Below are 20052 nucleotides of genomic sequence, written 5' to 3'. Positions count from 1 at the left end.
GCAGCCTCTGAATAAAGGATGAAAACTTCAGCATGAATGCCCAGAAAACGGAGACATAGGAACTTTTGCTTTAGCAGCCTTCTATTTCATCTAGCTTGGATTTTGTAGGAGGTTTTTTTAATTTCTTGGCTGATTAAGTCAATTTATGGGGCAAGGGCAACATTTGGGGCAAGGGTACCAAAAATGCCCTATATATCTACATTAAATGACTTTTGAAAAAGGCACTTTGAGATTACCAGCCTTCCACTCTATGGGTCCACAAAACATCCACATTGATTTATTACTAGATTTGAAACCCATTGCTGGGAGCACACAACACAAGATAAATTTTTGGGATAAAACTGATGGAAAATATATAGCACTTTGGATCTGAGTAAGACACAGAGTAAATGTAGGAAATTCCTCAAATTATTATACTGATCTGGGGCATCAACCAGTTGTTTTTTTATCTCATCGATCAAGAATAATTAGATCTGATGGACATTCTTAAGATGGAAATAACAATTTTTCCTCATTTTTTCAATAAATAGTTTTATGATTAATATGGAAAATGCAAGAGTAAACAAAAAGAGGGACAAAAATGAATCTTGAAAGGTAACAGTAACAGAAAAAAAATAAAACCACTCCAATCAGCCAAAAAAAAAAAAAAAAAGGATCCCATAAGATACATTTGAGAAAAACAATTATTTGTTCCAATGGGAAAAGGAATTTGATAATTTCCAAGAGAAAGATTTTACAAAGGAATATAAAAAGGAAGATACAAACCATCAAGAGATGTTGAAAACAGATGAAAGGAAATATATTCTAGGAATTATAACAGATTGCAGTTTAGTAATGAGCATTTCATCAGCTAAATTTTAGTGCATTAAAAAAGTAAATTAAAAATCAAAATTTTTAAAAGAAAGAGGGACATATAAAGGAAAGCATGAAAAGATGGGAAGACACAAACATATAGAACTAGCAATATTATCCTAAATGCTACTTTCTCATACAGTTCATGACATGCAGAAATAAAATAATTCATAACTGAGCAACTGTGTACTTTCAGTTCTGAGGACTGCTATACTAGGTAATACAGCATACATTCACCCCCAAACAATAAATTGAAAAACTAAAGCTTAGATATATGTTTTCATGAAGAAATCAGTCACAATAGTATATGTTTGGATTTGTGATGCTCTTGACAATAATAAAAAATAATGATGTGACCTCCTAAGAGCTTTTGCAAAGCTTTTGATCTTCTACATACTTCTACATACTGTTTATAGAAGATGTTAATAAAGGCTTTCATCATGGCCTTTGTTATGTATTATATCTTTCAGTCTTGGTCAAAGCATTTTGTTGCCAGAAATGCCTCATATTTCCCTCTATTTGTTCTTCCTGGAGCAGATAGCTTTATCACTGCATGGGATGAAGTAAATCACTGCTACAATGGTTTTAGGAATAACTACTAAGGAAAATGATGGGTCAACTTCTTTTTTTTCCTTCTTCTTTTTCTTTTTATTAACAAACACACACACACACAAACTTAGATGTACACCACACACAATACAATACGAACATGAGCTTCCTGTTCTTTCTAATAGCAATTATCAATCGATACCTCTCACCTTAATTTATTTCCCCTTTCATTTGCTATATTCCTTCATTGATTCTTGTTTCTTTCCTCCATCCACCTATACCATTTATCCCATATCTGGTAGAATTCTGATTCTTGTTTTCCTTGGATTTCTTTAGTTAGTTTGTCCATTTCAGCACAATCCATAACCTTTCTTATTATTTCATCTTCGCTTGGAGTTAATTTCTTTATCCATTTCTGGGCAAAGGCAATCCTTGCCATAATTACATGTAGTATTAAATACTGGATTTCTTTTTTGTATTTCACAGACATTATTCCTAATAAAAAAACTTCTGGTTTCCATTCTATTTTAACCTAAGGTGACCAGATTTTCAGATTGGTAAAGAGGGACACTATTGACCGGGGGGGGGGGGGGGGGGGCTTGATTAAAAATTTTATATTTTGTCAAAAGGTCACAAAAGACGATTACATGACTCCAGGACACTGAAACCATCATAAATATGAATCTGTTGCCAAACATCAAAATTTTGATCACGTGACCCTGAGGATGCTGCAACAGTCGCTAAGTGTGAAAAATGGTCGCTAAGTGTGAAAAATGGTCATCAGTCACTTTTTTCAATGCCATTGTAACTTTGGTCACTAAATGAACTGTTTGAAAGCTAAGGCTAGCTTGCATTATAATGCCTTATGCTAGATTACATTTTCAAGAGAGAGACGCTAAACTCCTAAACACACAAGGAATTTGTCTTTGGTGAATATGCTCTGTATACATAAAGAAAAATAAAATAAAATGCATTCATCAAGAATCATAAGCTACAACACTTAGTGATAGTCACTAAAGCCTGGAGGATTGTTCCCTCTGTGTTTCTTTAAAACAGTATATGTAAGAATAGAATAACAGAGTTGGAAGGCACCTTGGAGATCTTCTAGTTTAACCCCCTCCTTAGGAAGGAAACCCTACACCATTTCAGACAAATGGTTATCCAACATCTTTTTAAAAACTTCCAGTGTTGGAACATTCACAACTTCTCTCCTTGATTAATTTCCACTCATTGCTTCTTGTTCTACCCTCATGTGCCTTGGAGAATAGTTTGACTCCCTCTTCTTTGTGGCAACCCCTGAGATATTGGAACACTGCTATCATGTCTCTCCTAGTCCTTCTTTTCATTAAACTAGATATATCTAGTTCCAGAAACAGTTCCTCATATGTTTTGGCCTCCAGTCCCCTAATCATCTTTGTTGCTCTTCTGACTTGTGACTGTTTTTCTCCTTTATGACCACTGCACCATCCTCGTGACCACATGATCAAAATTTGCTTGGCACCTGGCATGTGTTCATGATAGTTGCAATATCCAGGATTATGCGATCACCATTTGTCACTTTCCCAGCTGGTTTCAAACAAGCAAAGTGACTAGGAAAAGCCAAACTTGCTTAATGACTGCATGGTTCACTTAACAACTGCAGTGACTCACTTAACAACTGTGGAAAGAAAGGTCATGAAATGAGGAACCATCTTGCTTCCCAATGGAAATTTTAGGGTCAACTGTGGTTGTAAATCGAGATCTAGCTGTACAATATATGGAAATAATCCCAGTCCCTTAAAATTGAAGTGTGCTTGCCTTGCATTCTAAACAACAAAATATTCAATCATTTTTTTCTTAAATATTTTAAGCAAATGTTGTTCAAAATCTCCCAATGCAATAAGCTTAACACTATATCCTGAAGTGTTGGAATATAAAAACTGTCTCGTTCACATAGTATGTGAAAATAGCAATGAATTTAAATGTATGAATTTAAAACTAAGTTTGGAGCTATTGTTTATTAGCCAATGTTGCACTCTATTTTATACAAATGCTTCCGTATCAGAAAACACCCATGTTCTTCTATTCCAGACACTTGTAATGACCCCAAAGGACAGCTATTTGTCTCTGACCTTCTATAACAAATTCATGGCTTTATACAGAGATACAGTAATATCAACACCCAACTCTGCTCACTGGGTAGTTTCAGATAACTGCTATTTGAGGAGAAGTTTTAGAAGTTACTTGCAATCTTGTGGTGAGTTTGCTGTTTAATCTGCTAGTTTTGCAAAAGGAGAAACTACACAGCCGTAAAAATAATTCCAGTTGCTCAATGCAGCTGTGCTGAGTTGCTTTCCTGGCACGATTTGGAAGATATTTGGTCACAGTAGATTAAATATGGATAAGAGAGCCAGTTTGCCTAGTAGTGGTTCAGGCACCAGACAAGAAATCAGGAGTTTCTAGTCCCATTTTAGGCATGAAAACCTGCTTGGATGAAATGAGGCCAGTCACTCTTTTTTCCCCTTCTTTCCTTCCTTCTTCCTTTCCTTCCTTCTTCCTTTCCTTCCTTCCTCCTTTCCTTCCTTTTTTTCCTTCCTTCCTTCTTTCCTTCCCTCTTTCTTTCCTTTCCTTCCTTCCCTAACTTTCTTCCCCCCTCCCTTTCTCTGTTGTGGGGAGTCGGAAGGAGCATTAGATTTGCTCACTGCCTTAAAAGTGGGATTTTTAAAAAAATGGCTTTAAAATGGCTTTCGTTGCTTGAAATGGGGTGCTCCATTTGGGAGGGGGATGCAGGAGGTCCAAATAAGAGGCGGGCTCAGCCTCTTTTGGGATGGAGCAAGCAGAAGGAAAGGCAAGAGCGGGGGGGATGGGACTTCACTGGCAGTTGCAAAGCAGCCTTCCCCTGATTGCCTTCCCCCAACGCCCCCAACCCTTTCAAAAGCCACCCCCATTGCCAGCCTCTCCCAACCGGATCCCCACCTGCCTCCTCACCGCGCTGCCGCCGCTCTCCCTGCAGAAAAACGGCCCGCGTCGGCATGCGCACGCGTAGGAGGGAAGGGAGGGAAACCACTGCCCTCTAAAGGCCACATTGGGAACGACACTTCAGAGAAATAAAAACATTTTTTTTACGGCGTCCTTTTTAAAATTGATTTTCTTTCTTTTGGAAAATCGGGATTTTTTGAACACGCCGCGGGACATGGGACAAATTATTATAAATTGTGACTGTCCCGCCAAAATCAGGACATCTGGTCACCTTATTTTAACCCCTGTTATTGCCGCCAGTCAATTTTTGATCCTTTTCCAAATTTTTTTAGCCTCCTCACAGGTCCACCATAAATGGTAATATGTTCCGTGTATTGATTCGCATTTCCAACATTTGGGGGAGGTATTTGTTAAGATTTTAGCTAACCTTGTTGGTGCCAGGTGCCATCAGTAAAACATTTTGTACTGGTTTTCCTTGTATGCAACTGATAGTGTCATTTTTAAGTTTGTTCCCCAAAATATTTCCCATTTATCTAATTCAATATTATAGCCAAAGTTCTGTGCTGATTTTATCATTTGTTCTTTCACAATTTCCTCTTCCATTTTATACTTCAGGAGAAATTTATATATTCTCCCTATCATCTTTCTATCTGAGCTTTGAATAATTTTATCCAATTCGTGTGGTTCTGTTTCTATGTCATATAATTTAGTATCATTATTGTATTTAGTTTTGATTTGGAGGTAAGTTAGCCAGTCAACTTTCATGTTCTGTTCTGCCAATTCTTCAATTGTTTTTAAATTTCCCTGTCTATCAATTAAGTCTCTGTATCTTAGCATTTTGTTCAGATCTATAAAATTAGGATGAGTCGTCCTTTCTGTTGGTGATAGCCAATTCGGGATTTTCACAGTGGGTTTTTTGATTTTGAGCCATTTTTGCAATAATGCTCTTCTAATTAAATGATTTTTAAAGTATTTGTGTGTTTTATTTTTATCATCCCATAGGAATGTATGCCAGCCTGCTTGCAAATCATGGCCATCTAAGATCAAAATTCTTTTATTCTTTAGCTCTATCCAATCCTTCACCCCTGTTATTGTTACTGCTGATGCATATAAATCCCAATTTAATGCTAAGCCTCCCCTCTCCTTGCTGTCTTGCATTGACTTTAGTTTAATCCTCACTTTTCGTCCTTGCCAAATGAACCTAGCGGTTATTTTGTTTAATTCTTGAAAGAATTTTTTACCCGGATTAATAGGTTTGGCTTGCAACAGGAATAAGATTCTTGGTAAAATATTCATTTTAATTGTCGCTATACGTCCCATGAGTGGTGACTATTTTTTCAATTTTCTAAATCTTTCTTTATTTGTATCACTAATTTATTATAATTATCGTCTTTAATTGTGGAACATTTTGCTGACGCCCAGATCCCCAAGTATTTCACTTTCTTAGTTATTTGCATTCTGGTTGCTACTTCCAGTTCCTCTTCCTGCTTTTTTGTCATGTTCTTGGTTATCATTTTTGTTTTGTCTTTATTGATCTTTAGTCCTGCCACTTTGCCATATTCTTCTAATTTTTGAATTAATTTCAGGCTGGATTCTAATGGATCCTCTAGAACAAATACTAAGTCATCGGCATAGGCTTGGGCCTTATATTCTTCATTTTTGAATCTTAAACCTTTTATTCCCTGGTCCTTCTGAATTTCATTTAATAAAATTTCCAAAGTTAATATAAACACGCAAAGGAGAGAGGGGGCATCCCTGTCTGACTCCTTTTTTTATTTCAATCTTTTCTGTTAGATCTCCATTCATCAGAACTTTGGCTGTCTGACTGTTATAAAATCCTTCTACCATTTTTATAAAATTTTCTCCGAATTTCATTTCATCCAATAGTGTTATTATAAATTTCCAGATTACGTTGTCAAATGCTTTTTGTGCATAAAGGAAAACCAGTACCATTTGTTTTTTTCTGGATGCGCCTCGTAATACTCTATTATGTCTAAGATGACTCTCGTATTATTTTTAATGTGTCTGTGAGATAAAAATCCATTTTAGTCTGGGTGTATTCATTCATTTAAAACCTGTTTAATTCTTCCTGCCATAATTGCTGCAAATATTTTATAATCAGAGTTTAGTAATGAAATTGGCCTGTAATTTTGAATTTCTTGTAGGTTGGTTTCTTCTTTTGGGATTAGCGATATTATTGCTTCTGTCCATGATTCAGGTATCTTGGCTTTTCCTAAAACTTCGTTAAACATTTCCACTCCTAGCTCTTCCAGTATTATTTTATTATATTTGTATAGCTCCACCGGTATTCCGTTTGGTCCTGGGGTTTTCTTATTTTTCAGGACTAATTCCACTTTGGCTAACGTTATTGGCCTGTTTATCACCTCCCTTTGTTCTTTTGAGATTGGTGTTATCTTTTCTTAAATAATGTTTTATTTTGATTTCATCCATACTATCTTGCGTGTATAATTTTGTGAAGTATTTATGAATAATATGCTTCTTTTCTTCCGCTTTGTATTGAATTCTTCCCTCATCATCTTTTAATTGATATATCATCCTTTTTTCTCTTTCATTCTTCAATCTGTATTCCAGCCATCATCCAGGTTTGTTGGCTTGTTCAAAGTAATTTTGTCTGGCTGCTTTAATTTTCTGTGCTAATTCCTTTTGAGTTATTAAGTTGATCTTATGTTTTATCATCTCTCTTTTTTCTTTTTTAATTTTATTCTTTGGGTCTTTCTGTAGTTCATCTTTGGCTTCCATAAGTTCATTTTGCATACATTCTTGTTGCTCTTTTTGTTTTCTAGTTTTTCTTGCCATGTAGGCAATCTTAAAGTTTGTGTATGCTTTCATAGTATCCCAGAGATTTTGAATTGTGGGGGGGGGGGGTCTTCTTTTTTATTTATTCTAAAAAATAGTTTTAATTCTTTCTCCAGCATTTGAGTGTATTCTATTTCATTTACAATATTTGAATTCATCATCCATCTTTTTTCTTCTTCTTTGATATTTCCATCTTAATTTTATTGGATTATGATCTGCCCACTCATTTGCTTCTATTTCAATTTCGTCTAATTGATTATATAGACCAGATGAAATCCAAGCCATGTCAATTCTTGATAGGGACTGGTGGGGGTTCAAATAAAAGGTATATTGCTTTCTTGTTTTGTGCCTTTCTCTGCAAATATCATGTAGTTTATATTCCATTGCCATCTCAAAAAAGGATTTGGGTAATGCATTTTTTTTGTTTTATTTTTCTTTTTGCTTTCATAGTCCATTTTTTTATCCACTATTGCATTATAATCCCCAATTAAGCAAATATTTTCATATTCTAATTCATTTATTTTGTTGTGTAATTTCCTATACAATTCCTCTTGTTTCTGATTTGGTGCATATATGATTATTAATAATATCATTTTTTCTGTCGTCTCTAATTCAATCATTAGCATCCTGCCTTATGCATCAGAGTAGTCTTCTTTGGAGCTTTTTTTTTTTTCCTTTATATAGGTTGTATCCCTTTTTTTTATCCGCCAGTGCTGTATATAATTTCCTTAGTTTTTTGTTTTCCAGTAAGTTCCTATGTTCCCTTTTAATATGCACTTCCTGTATACAGGTTATATCTACCTTCAGTTTCTTAAGCTTATTAAACATCTACGCTCTTTTTTTTGGTGCGTTCAGTCCATTCAAGTTTATTGAAATAATTGTTATTTCCTGGTCCATCTTTAGATGAGGTGCTTTTGTTGCTTCTGGTTTGTATCTGACTTTTCCCTCTCGTGCCTTCCTTTTCTGCTCTCTCTCTTTCTTGCCTCTGTTCTTCTTTCCTGTTTCTTTCCTTATCTTCTGATGTTTCTTCTTCATGACTTCTAATTTTTAGGTCCTCTTTACTTCCTTGTTCTTCTTCCCCTGTGCAGTATTTTTCATAGAATTCCTGCACTTCTTCTATAAGCTCTATCTTATAACTTTTTCCTTGCCAAGATACCAATACCCCTTCTGGTACCAACCATCTGAACATTATTCTGTTTTTATTTAACTGATTGGTTAAAAATTTGTATTGTCTATGTTGTTTACGAGTTTTCCGTGGAATCTGTTTAAGCATGATCAACTCTTTTCCCTGAAATGTAATCGTCCCTTCTCTGGCTTTTTTGTACACTTCATCTCTAGTTGTTTTTTTTGGCAAATCTTACGTGCACTTTTCTTGGGAGCCTATGTCTTCTGGCATAATTAGTATGCACACGGTAAGCTTCATCAATGTCCCTACTCAACTCTTGTTCTTTTCTCTGTAGAATTTCGGTGAAGATTTCGATCATTTTTCCTTTTAGGCCTCCTTCTCTTCCGGTATGTTTTGGAATCTTAGATAGAATGCAACTCTTTCATCTTCAACTCGGATTATTGATAACTCTAATTCTTTATTAACTTGTCTATATTCCAGCTCCATTTTTTCCATCTTCTGATCTGTTTGTTCTATTTTTGTTTCGATGTTCTAGATTTTCTGTTCATTGATTGCTAAGGCATTCTGTATCCTTTCAACTTTGTCATCGACGTTTTTGATATTTCCTTTCAATTCTCTGATTTCATTTTTCATTTCTTCATGATTCCTCCTTGTCTCTTCATCATTTGTAGCCATCACTTCTTGGCTTTTCGGGGAAAAGGGCGGCATATAAATGCAATAAATTCAAAATTCAATTCAATTCAATATCTCTTGTATCATCTGGAGCATCAATTGCATACTCTGCATTGTTGGTGCTGGTCCCATTGTTCCTGCCATCGTTCTACCTTTCTCCAGCCCCAACGCACTCTCAATTAATCTTTGATTTGAGGAGGGGGTGTTGCTGAAATCATACTGGGTGTAGTTTTTTTACTAACTTTACTGAAGTTGCCATTTTTATTCCCCTATTTTATCCTTGCCCACAATTGCATATAAATTCTACTTTACTTCTATTTTATCAGCAATATCAATGGTATCAATAATTATATATCTCAATATTTAACAATAATTAACCTTCCTTAATACCACGTTTCAATATCTAAACATTCCTATGTATTATTCTATTCTGTTCTTGATCCTTAATTATTATATATCAGAGTTATATATCACACTGTTATCTTATACAAATAGATGTCTCTCAATTGTATCAGTTATACAGGTATTCAATTCTAGTAATTAGTTTCTCTCTATGTATATATATCAGCTTATGTCACCGTTGGTTTTGTTGCATCAGACTTCACAGTTCAAATTCAAAATATCACTGTTAGTGGCAATCAGTTAATACAACAAGTCCAGCAGCAAAGGAAAATAAAGTGGGGTGGGTAAAGACATCCTTTAATTGTTCCAAAACAGTTCTCTCTCTACTGTCTCTGGTACCATTTCAAGTTCTGAGGAGAATAAATACCATATACTTGTAAGTTCAACTATTCTTTGGGAAAAACAAAACAGTAGAAGGAAGAGCAAGAAGAAAAGTTGTAGTAGTTGTAGTTTATTCAATTTGTATGCCGCCCTATTCCCAAGGGACTCAGGGCGGCTAACAACCAAGGGGGAAAGAGGATACAAATAGGAAAATAAAAACAAACAAATTAAAACGACAAACAAATTAAAATACACAACAGTCGCAACATTCAAGTGGGGCTGGAATTTCATCAGCCCCAGGCCTGCTGGAACAACCAGATCTTTGTGGCTTTGCGGAAAGCTGAAAGGGTGGTGAGGGTCCGGATCTCAATGGGGAGATTGTTCCAGAGGGCCGGAGCAGCCACAGAGAAGACCCTTCCCCGGGGAGTTGCCAGCCAATACTGGCTGGCAGATAGAATTCGGAGGGGCCTAGTCTGTGGGATCTGATAGGTCGTAGGGAGGTAATTGGCAGGAGGCGGTCTCTCAAGTACCCAGGTCCAATACCATGTAGGGCTTTAAAAGTAACGATTAGCATCCTGAAGCAAGTCCGGAGCCCAATGGGCAGCCAGTGCAGCTTGCGGAGGATAGGTGTAACGTGGGTGTACCGAGGTGCACCCACTATCGCCCGCGCGGCTGCATTCTGGACAAGCTGAAGTCTCCGAATACTCTTTAAGGGTAGAGTGAAAAAAGTTAACAACCAACCTGACTGTTAAACAATCTTTTCTGTGCCTTCCAAGTCTTCTCATCAGTTACTATGTTCCACTTCTGTTGTCCATGCCGGGTTTTCGTTCTCACTGTAGCCACTTTGTTCAAGTTATTCACGCTGTCAATTACAACTCAGTGACTGCTTTTCGGCAAAAATCTGAACTGCAAAAACAGTCTCCTTCCCAGAGCCTCTTTCTTTCCAACTCACTCTCTCCGCCAATTTCGCGTTGTCCTCCTCTTCTTTGGGTTGTCAATAATAGTAACAGATGTCTCAATTTCAACTGCTTTCTCTCTCTGCTTCCTTCTTATGTGGTCGCCATCGCTCCGGTCCTGACAAAAGTGGCAGGATAGATCCTCGTCCGTTTAGTGGGTTTCTCCTACCCGCTGGGGGATTTGCCTTATCACCCCAGCATCTTCAGAGTTTCCCTCTTAATCTGCTGGTCCCTTCAGGATCCACAGCACTCAGAAATGAGCCCAAATGAAGAAGTTAGAGTTAGAGGTTAGGAGAACTCCCGTTCCTCAGCCCCAAGCACGATGACATCACCACAGGAAGTCCGATGGCTCAACTTTTATTTCTAGTTTTAAAAGATCACATGGAAATTGATGTCAAAGGATATTTCCTGGGACTATCAAAGGGTAGTCCTTTTTGAAGTAGATAGGTCTTGGAGAAGGTTTGGCTTGGTGTAAGGAAACATCTTATTTTCTAGTCTAGTCTAAAAGATTAATACCACATCTGTTTTACAACAGAGAGCCAATGTATAATTGCTTTCATTCTGTTGAAGTGCTTTACGGGTTATATGGAGTCTCTCTGAGGCCACTGTAAATAAACTGTTCCAAGTTGAGAACTACGTGCAATTTATTTGGAATTTATTAGATCATTTTATTTCCTTAATAATTAGCAGCCTTTCTTTTTCTTATTCTGATTTTCCTGAAGTAGTATATCTAGCAGATCTTTATACTGTATTCATACAACAAAATAGAAGTTAATGGGTGGACAAACGTTGTTTTTCCATTGTAGATTTATATAGTTTGAGGCAGTGATGGGTTATAGGCGGTACACCCTGGTACGGGCATACTGGAGCCTGCCCAGAGTACCGGGTACTGTTCCAGTATGGTGCTCCGGAGGGCCCACCCACCCGCCCTCCTTACCTGTCTTTAAAGTCTTTGGCGCTTACGTGCATGCACATGGCGCATACAGTGCCTGTGTGACGCTCTGCTGAGCAGCTGGAGCATCGCGGAGGCTTACGGAGGTATCACTGGATGGTAAGATGCATGCAAGCACTATGCGCATGTGCTGCATGCTTTCATGTGGAGGACGCCGGGCCCCGTTGCAACCCTACTGGTTGCAACGGGATCCAGAACCCACCATTGGTTTGAGGCCACACCAGAACTTTTTGAATCATTTCAATCAATACATTTAGAATTGTTGATTTTGCAAATATATGGACATAAATAGCAATAGCAGTAGACTTATATACCGCTTCATAGGCCTTTCAGGCCTCTCTAAGCGGTTTACAGAGAGTCAGCATATTGCCCCCAACAATCTGGGTCCTCATTTTACCCACCTCGGAAGGATGGAAGGCTGAGTCAACCCTGAGCCGGTGAGATTTGAACCGCTGAACTGCTGATCTAGCAGTAGCCTGCAGTGCTGCATTTAACCACTGCGCCACCTTGGCTCTTAGCACTAAGATGTACACAAAACAATTCAAATATTTTAGAAGCAATTAGAAATTATCAGCCTTGATCTCAGTTTTTGCAATAAAAAGACTGCATGAAAAAAACTTCTAGATCTTCTTCTTCCTAGTGTTATTCCCACTTCTAGATAAACTTATAATTAAATTAAAAGGAAAATAAGGGGAAGAGAGTTTTGAGTAGTCTTATTTCTATCATTAGTGTGAAAAGTCATCATGATAACAGAGCAAAATTACCAGTAACAATGTGGTCATAGAGTTAGTATTTTATAATTTGGATTAGATGTTAACTCTACAAATATCTGTTTCAATCCCTAAATGTCAAGAAAACACAGATACTTTCTCAATCAAAGCTGTGCTGTGTGTGGAAACAATTCTAAAATATTTTTCATTAGTAATATACATAAAACACCTTCCTATTCTTCATTTCACAAATAAAATAAAGGCATGTGAATTCCAAAGTGCTCATATAATACCCAGTTTGACTCCAATTTCAATAGTGGATTTCATTGGAAATGGAAATGTCACCTATCTATTTGATTTGAATTTTACACATGCTTGTATTTAGGCAAAATTCTTAGGTATCTATCAGTTCTTTTGTCAGTTTCATTCATCCCTTTGACAAAAATAAAATAAAGAAAATGTTTATCAGGGGCAGTAGTTAAAAGTCTTACTTTTTATCACTCAAAATATTCAAAAAATAACAACAATAATAATTGTTAATAGCTATGAAAGGATATATGTGATAGTTAAAAAAACTGTCTATTTATGAGAGAAAAAGAGAGAAAAAATGGTGGAAACTGATAACAAAAGAGAGGAAAAACTATATATTTGTAAGCAGTCTTAGTTCTTAAAAATATGGAATGTTTCTGTTATCATTTCATTCCCATTGTACCTGAATCTGGATGCCAAGGGTCTGTTGCCGAAGACATTGGTTGGATGGTTTGTGGATTTGCTCCGCAATTCGATTCTACAAGTTCTCCTTCTGTGTAAATGTGAGAGGAGATATTGCTCTGTCTCAAGGCTGCCTTGAGTGGAGTAATCTGGTTGAACTGTACACGTGACAAGCAACCCGAAAATCCTGGTGTGTTATATTTATGGATGTCTTGATCAATCTTTCCGAGTTCTAAGGAAAAAACAAACAAAAGAAATGAGTTTATAAAAATTTGTCTATCACAAAAGCTTCACTGATACGACCATAGGATCTTGCAAAGATAATGTTTGTGAATGCAATCAAAACACTTTTTATCTCTTGGAATTTACCTTACTATAAGCCTAAGAATGAATCATTCTACAAACTCATATTTTTTTTTCCTTTTAGATAACCTACCTTCCAATTTTTTCTTTTTGAAAATAGCATATATACATTAAATGCAGAAAGATTTATCTTCTATAAAACAAGATCAATGCAAAATATAAAAATGTTAAAAACATGAAAACAGATAAAAGGAACTTTAAATATTATACTTTACATAGTAATCAATTGGCACTATCACTGTCTTCAAATTTGTTGAACTTTATATAAATGACCATTCCCCAATTTCTTCATATATAAAAAATGCAATTTTCCTCTATGTTTATAGTATTTATTCTTCAAGAAAAAAAGCTGCAATTTTTTCAAAACCAAAATTTTGCTTTATTTTTTAAAAATTTGTTGAATTTAGATACTTACAAAGGTTAATTTCACTCTTAAAGCAAATCAGTTGATGTGACTGCTTTTGCTACAATGATCATGCATAGTAGTCAGATTTAAAATATGCAACAAACTATACTGTCCAGCTTATTTAGGATCCTCAGGCATCATTATGAAGCAACAATTCCAATTTTCATGATTGGGAAAAGCAGAGAGAGTATATACATGACAATTAGAAAACTGTCTATAACACAGACTTCTAAAGTTGGTGTCTTTTTCTCATTTCTATCCAGTGAGGAATATGATAATGGAATTTTCTCATCAAGCACATAGAGAGAAGAAAAACAATCCATCAGAATAAATTCATTCTTAATTAAAACAAAACTGTAATCCAAAAGTTCTTCTTCATAGTTGAATTAAAATACTACGCATCAGTTACTGAGCCAACAGAAATCTAACAGCACAACATTCAATATAGTGATGTCTATTCTGTTTATGCCCTAATCTGTTTAACTTAACCCTGGTAAGATTCTGTCCAACTGAATCAGACTGATAAGAGTGTGATGTTAAGGATTCCAACCTATCATTAATGTGTTAAGAAAAAGCTCCTGAAGAGAAGATGGTTCTCATTTTCATGGCCTTGAAGAAGCTGGTAAACATCTTGATCTTGGGGACTGTTTGTGGAGCCACTTGTGCTAATATTTGTTCTTCATTATTATGTAAAATCAAAGAAACCTTTTGCTATGGCTTTTGCCAGAAAGCATAATAATAAAGTACATAGGTTGTAATTATAAAAAAAAGTGTTAAAACATGGAATAAAATTAAATATGTTGTTATAGTAACTATAGTAGAAATAACAGTGACAATGAGCAAAAGTTGTGCTATATCTCAAACATAGGAGGTATACAACAAATAATAGGACAAAACGAGGCAACCCAGAAAAATATCTTAGGTTTCTGGTCAGATAGAAGCAGTGACAGATAGCAAAGCAAAAGGACTTAGACTTATATACCATTTCACAGTGCTTTACAGTCTCTCTAAGTGGTTTACAGATATTGCTTCCAACAATCTGAGTCCTCATTTTACCAACCTCAAAAGGATGGAAGGCTGAATCAACCTTGAGCCACTCAGAATTGAACTCCTGGAGTGAGCAGTGAGTTAGCCTGCAATGCTCCATTCTAACTAATGTGCCACCACGGATCAGATAGGCATGGTGCTCCCTACCAGGTAGTTCTTCATTATTGTATCATTATTACATTTCCAACCTTGCATTTTGCCTAAAATTTTAAGATGGGGAGAAGAATGTGTCATTTTGTGATTGAAGTTTGCATGCATAGTGAGTGATATTTTTTATTGCCTCTAATTGCAGTCTTTCAGGGAAGGATGTCAAAATACCACAAAACAGTGCTAGTATTCTGTCATCCCATTTCTTTTGTCCCTTCCTTACAGGAGCAGAAAAGTTAAACTTTAAAGAAACTTAACATTTCATGCTCAGAAAATATAGCCCTTCCTTTGCCACTACTTGTTCTCTTGTATCTATTACCCACCAGCGCATCCATTTCCCCCTCTGGATTTGAGCCTTGTTTATAATTTCCTAGAATTTGCTTCTGTTATTGCAGTTTTTCATTTTAACCTGGAATATGTCTATGATATATGTCATTTTCATATGATCTGTCTTTCCTTCCCGAAAACAGAAGGGAAAAATCTACATTTCTCTCCCCACTCCACCTGTTTAAAATCTATTTTATCTTAAAAGCTACTGCTGCTGCTCTCTAATTTGCTTTTGTTAAATAAGATGATGCTATGTCATTTTCATTACAGTTATCCTTCTAAATATTGAGAGATACATACATTGACCTTCCTTAAACAAAAACCGACCCAGAAGAAAGTTATTCTTGCCTCAGATTTCATCCAAATTGAGCAAGGACTAAACATGTTATTAGTGGTTTTCCAATGTAAAATTACTAGCCAAATGGAAAGAAAACAAATCTCAGCATCTCTAGTTATCTGTTACTGAACATGCTTCATCTTCTCATTAAGAGAATATGTTAGGCCAGATAAAAAAATACAGCATATTTTATTTTGCAGAATATTCTATATCAAAGTGTATACTAGGATACTAAATCAAAACTTAAAATTTCAAAATAATTCCTGAATAATTTAAAAATAAATTCCAGCTTTTATGAATTACTTAATCAAATTTTTAATTAAATATATCATGCAGTGTCTAATAAATGTGTAATTAATAAGTAGTGTTGGTATGTAATAAAAATTTAGTTTTCATGAGGGCATAAGGATTACAGTATACAACTTTCTGTACTTTCATACAACTAGTTAGAAGACTAAAATTGTAGGATAATTCATGTCAGTTACATTAATGATCTAATTCTGGGATTTCTGGGATCATGAATTACCTTCTCACTGTTAAAATAATTCATCATGATTATGTTGCTTAAATTATCAGGTATTACAAGGAGGGTGGTAGCTTAATCAGCTTAGAAACTTTTGAAGGAAAAATACTTTCAATTGCTTTTATTTGCCCTAGGTACATTGTATGATTCAGAAATTTCTTAAGTACATGTGTGCAGTAAATCTAGATGTTAATGATGATTATAGCCATAAAACTGTCTCTGATGTTTCAGTTTTTAAACCAATTAGAAACTGGAATATATACATTTGCATTCACAGTTATCTTTTAGTTCTTTGGTAGCAGATTAAACTAGAGAGCTCCACAATGAAGCTTGTTGTGACTCTTCAATGAAATAGATAGAATTCTTTATTGACCAAGTGTGATTGGACACACAAGGAATTTGTCTTTCGTGCATAAGCTCCCAGTGTACATAAAAGAAAAGAAAAGAAATGTGCAGAACTCCACTATGGCTACAATCATAATCAGGGAGTGAAAAGAAATGTGAGAAAAATGTGTCCAGTGCCATCTGTGGAATAGTAAATAAATGTATTTGGAGAATAATGTACAAGATGTTACCAATGATTGGCTCTGAGTGGTACAAGCTCAACTGCTGCTGTAAGCAAGAATTTTTTGTTACCCCCCCCCCCAGCTTTTACATTATTGGTTGCAATTTGACAGTGGCAAATGCTAATATTCAAAGCAAAACACTTCAAAGAATGAAATGCCTGGTTTTTGTTCCACCATATTTGTCTGCCATGGTCATTCTGTAACATCATATTTCATACTATAATAAAGGGAACATGTATGAAATGTTTATCTTCTCTAGAAGACATAGGTAGATTTTTAGATCTCCAGCATAATTGAAAATCCTATTACAAGAGATTACCTTACTGATAGAGGCCTCATAGAGTTGAGGCCTATGAGGACAAAGCAGGAAAAGAATACAGTAGGCTTAGGATAATTTGAGTTTGTAACAGTAGTGAACCAAGCTCTATGAATCCAATTGTTTCAGAACAATATTTTCAACAATTGCTGACCATTGGAAAACTAAAAAGCAGAGGGAAGATTCATTGCCATGTTCTTTTGTTTTTTCAAGAACTCAGCAATTTAGCTTTCCTGCTTCTAATAGGGAAACTCCATCCAGTATGTCACTACCTAATCTGTTTTAAGACCATTGAAGTGGTAACCCTAATAACATTTTATAGCATTAACTTTGACATTGAATTGAAGTTTAGGTAGCGCACAGTGGATGTATATACTGTAAAAATGGTTACAGCATAAGACTATTGGCTTTTATCAGTACTGAGGTCTGTGTTTCTGGTTTTTCACATGGTATTTTTCTAAAAAGCCTGACATGTAATTGGGGACTTTTAACATGCATTTCCTGAGAAAATGTATAATGGGATATCTTAGCTAGTTATTTTCTTACGAGACTATTTTAGTCTATTTCTCTTGATCTTCTGGGTTAAGGTTGGGTCGAATATTTTAATTTTTTGTTGGAATGCCAATCCAAAAAAAAGCACTTAAAAGGAGTTAACTTCTGATAACTGAAGCAAAACTAATATACATATTAATGAGATTATCACCTCATTACATATTCTTATAGTGTAAAAACCTTACAGGTGGGAGAGAATCTGTGGCAGCTGTATTCCTTTTGTTCCTGTGAGCATCACCTGAACAAATCTTTCATCTTCTGAGCAAATTAGGATGATGTTCTACATTATGCATGCCAAGGATTTAATAAATAACAAGTTAGCCAAGGTATATATGATCCAATTTTATTTAAACCAATCAGATCTCAGCTGATTTACTTCTATGAAAGCTCATACAACAATTCATACAACAGTCTCCAAGGCTCAGAGAGCCTGTGATTTAGCAGAATCACATTGCATCTTTTTGGTATTTTATTCCTATGTTTTGTTAAAACAAATTCTAGCTGCAAGGTGCAATTTGGGGAAGAGCATAAACAAAATTTTTTTGTTGTTGTTGCTAAAAATGAAATAACGTAAAAGAGCTTTGCACACAAAACAGAGTATATAAGAAAGCATGCCTCTTTAACTAAATGCATGGACAGCACCAATTATACAATCTATGACTGGTAGCAGTTTACCATCTGAAGAGAGCAAGAAAGAGCTCATAAAACAAGAACAGCTGAGAATAATTTCTTATACTCTTACCTGATTTTCTTTCCTTTACTCACTGCTTCTCCTTTGGTAATCATTTCTTTCATGCAGAGATAGCCAAATCTTGGAAAACCTTTATATATAAACCTTTTGTTGGCAAGAGGAATTTCCTACTGAATGACTGCAGCCAGTAGTAAGCCACACAGAAACACCTACTCACACACACTCACAAGCACATGGACATATTGAGTACAGAGAAATGCAGGTGAAGATCTGATGGCAAATCTGGGCTGGATTTTTAAAGTAAGTGGAATACTTTAATTCAATATAAGGGGTGGGGAAAAATGCAGCATGGGAAAAGTGAAAAACATGGATTGGATTTTTGCCCCTTAGGTATACATGCATGCATTTTTAAAAATCTTAACATTTAGATGGAGATGAAAACTGATACTTCATTCATGACATTTCAAATCAGATTAGAAGATTTAGTTACAATCAAAAGGAACACTTCAGTATTTCAGAATTTTAGTAGGAAAGCATATTTTGAAGCATTGTGGCAATTGTTAACTTTTTCTAAATTTTTGAAAGTTTTGAGTGGCTAAAACCAGTTTGGTGTAGTAGTTAAACGATCAGGTCAGAAACTAGGAGCCTGTGAGTTCTGGTCCTTCCTTAGCCATAAAGCCAGATGTATGACTTTGGGCAGTCACACTGAGAAAGACCCAATAGCAAATCACATCTGAAAAACTTTGCTAAGAAAACTGCAGGAACTTGACCATCAACAGGAGTCAAAACTGAATCAAAGGCACAAAAAACAAAACAAGCAAAAAGCATATTAGAATCAATACACTATGTCCATTAAAAATAAGTATTGTGCATTATTCCACAAGAAATAAGCACAGAAAATAGAAATGAATCAGGTCTATATGTTTTGTGTTCAACTAATATTCTTTGCTGTGGGAACAATGGATTTACAAGTACACAAGATTACCTCTGTTGCAATACCTCCTCTGTAATATTGGACTCCAAAACTGCAAGTGTTGTTTTTGATTACAGAAAAATTCAAATGTCATTGGCGAGGTATCAGTTGTGTTTCATTTCTTATATAAATGATAACTAAAGAATTAAAAAGAATGAGGGCATACAGCCACAACTATATTTGAATGCAAAAATCTAATTCATATCTTTAATTTTAGCTCACTGTTTTTTATACAGTATAAAATTTCATACTTTCAAGCAAGGTGACCCAATGCTTGTGAGGAAGTACCATAAAAGATGAGTAAGATAATAGTAATACATGGGTAAATATGGGTAAATATTCTTAGACATAAAACAGCATCCTGAGCGGAAGAGTTGAAACAGTTCACATTCAGGATGTGAGGGGCTTATTAGATATTTTCTCAGCTGTCCTTGTAGCTCATGCAGTATATAGCTATTGCTATACAGTTCCTCAATGAAAGGCAAGGCTGGTTGCAATTGTTCTTTTTGCAGTCTTAACTATCTGCTGAAGTACCTGTCCCATTTAGTTGCTGTACCAAATCAGATACTTACAGAAGTACCAATTACAGACTCAATCATTCCTCTGTAGAATTGTATCAACAGACTTGGGGCAATCTGAACTTTCTGAATTGACGCAGGAAGAACATTTTTGTTGTGTCTTTTTAATGATTGTTCTATTAGGTGTCTATTTCTTAAAGTAATTAACTCTTAAAGTAGTTAAAACCATTTTCTTGACCAGATTCCCTCCCCCCAAATGC

General features: G+C 35.6%; 1 protein-coding gene across 1 annotated transcript in view; it reads right to left on the bottom strand.

Moving 5' to 3' along the window:
• Positions 1–20052, bottom strand: part of CNTNAP2 (contactin associated protein 2) — a 984443-nt gene that overhangs the window by 17593 nt on the left and 946798 nt on the right. Inside the window, 1 exon segment of the mRNA XM_032235887.1 lies at positions 13028–13258. Within this exon segment, the coding sequence (XP_032091778.1) occupies positions 13028–13258 (231 nt within the window).

Source organism: Thamnophis elegans, chromosome Z (genome assembly GCF_009769535.1).
Source record: "Thamnophis elegans isolate rThaEle1 chromosome Z, rThaEle1.pri, whole genome shotgun sequence".
In the NCBI taxonomy this organism is placed as follows: domain Eukaryota; kingdom Metazoa; phylum Chordata; class Lepidosauria; order Squamata; family Colubridae; genus Thamnophis; species Thamnophis elegans.
The sequence above is the reverse complement of the archived record's forward strand: the minus strand, read 5'-3'. Positions and strand labels throughout refer to the sequence as shown.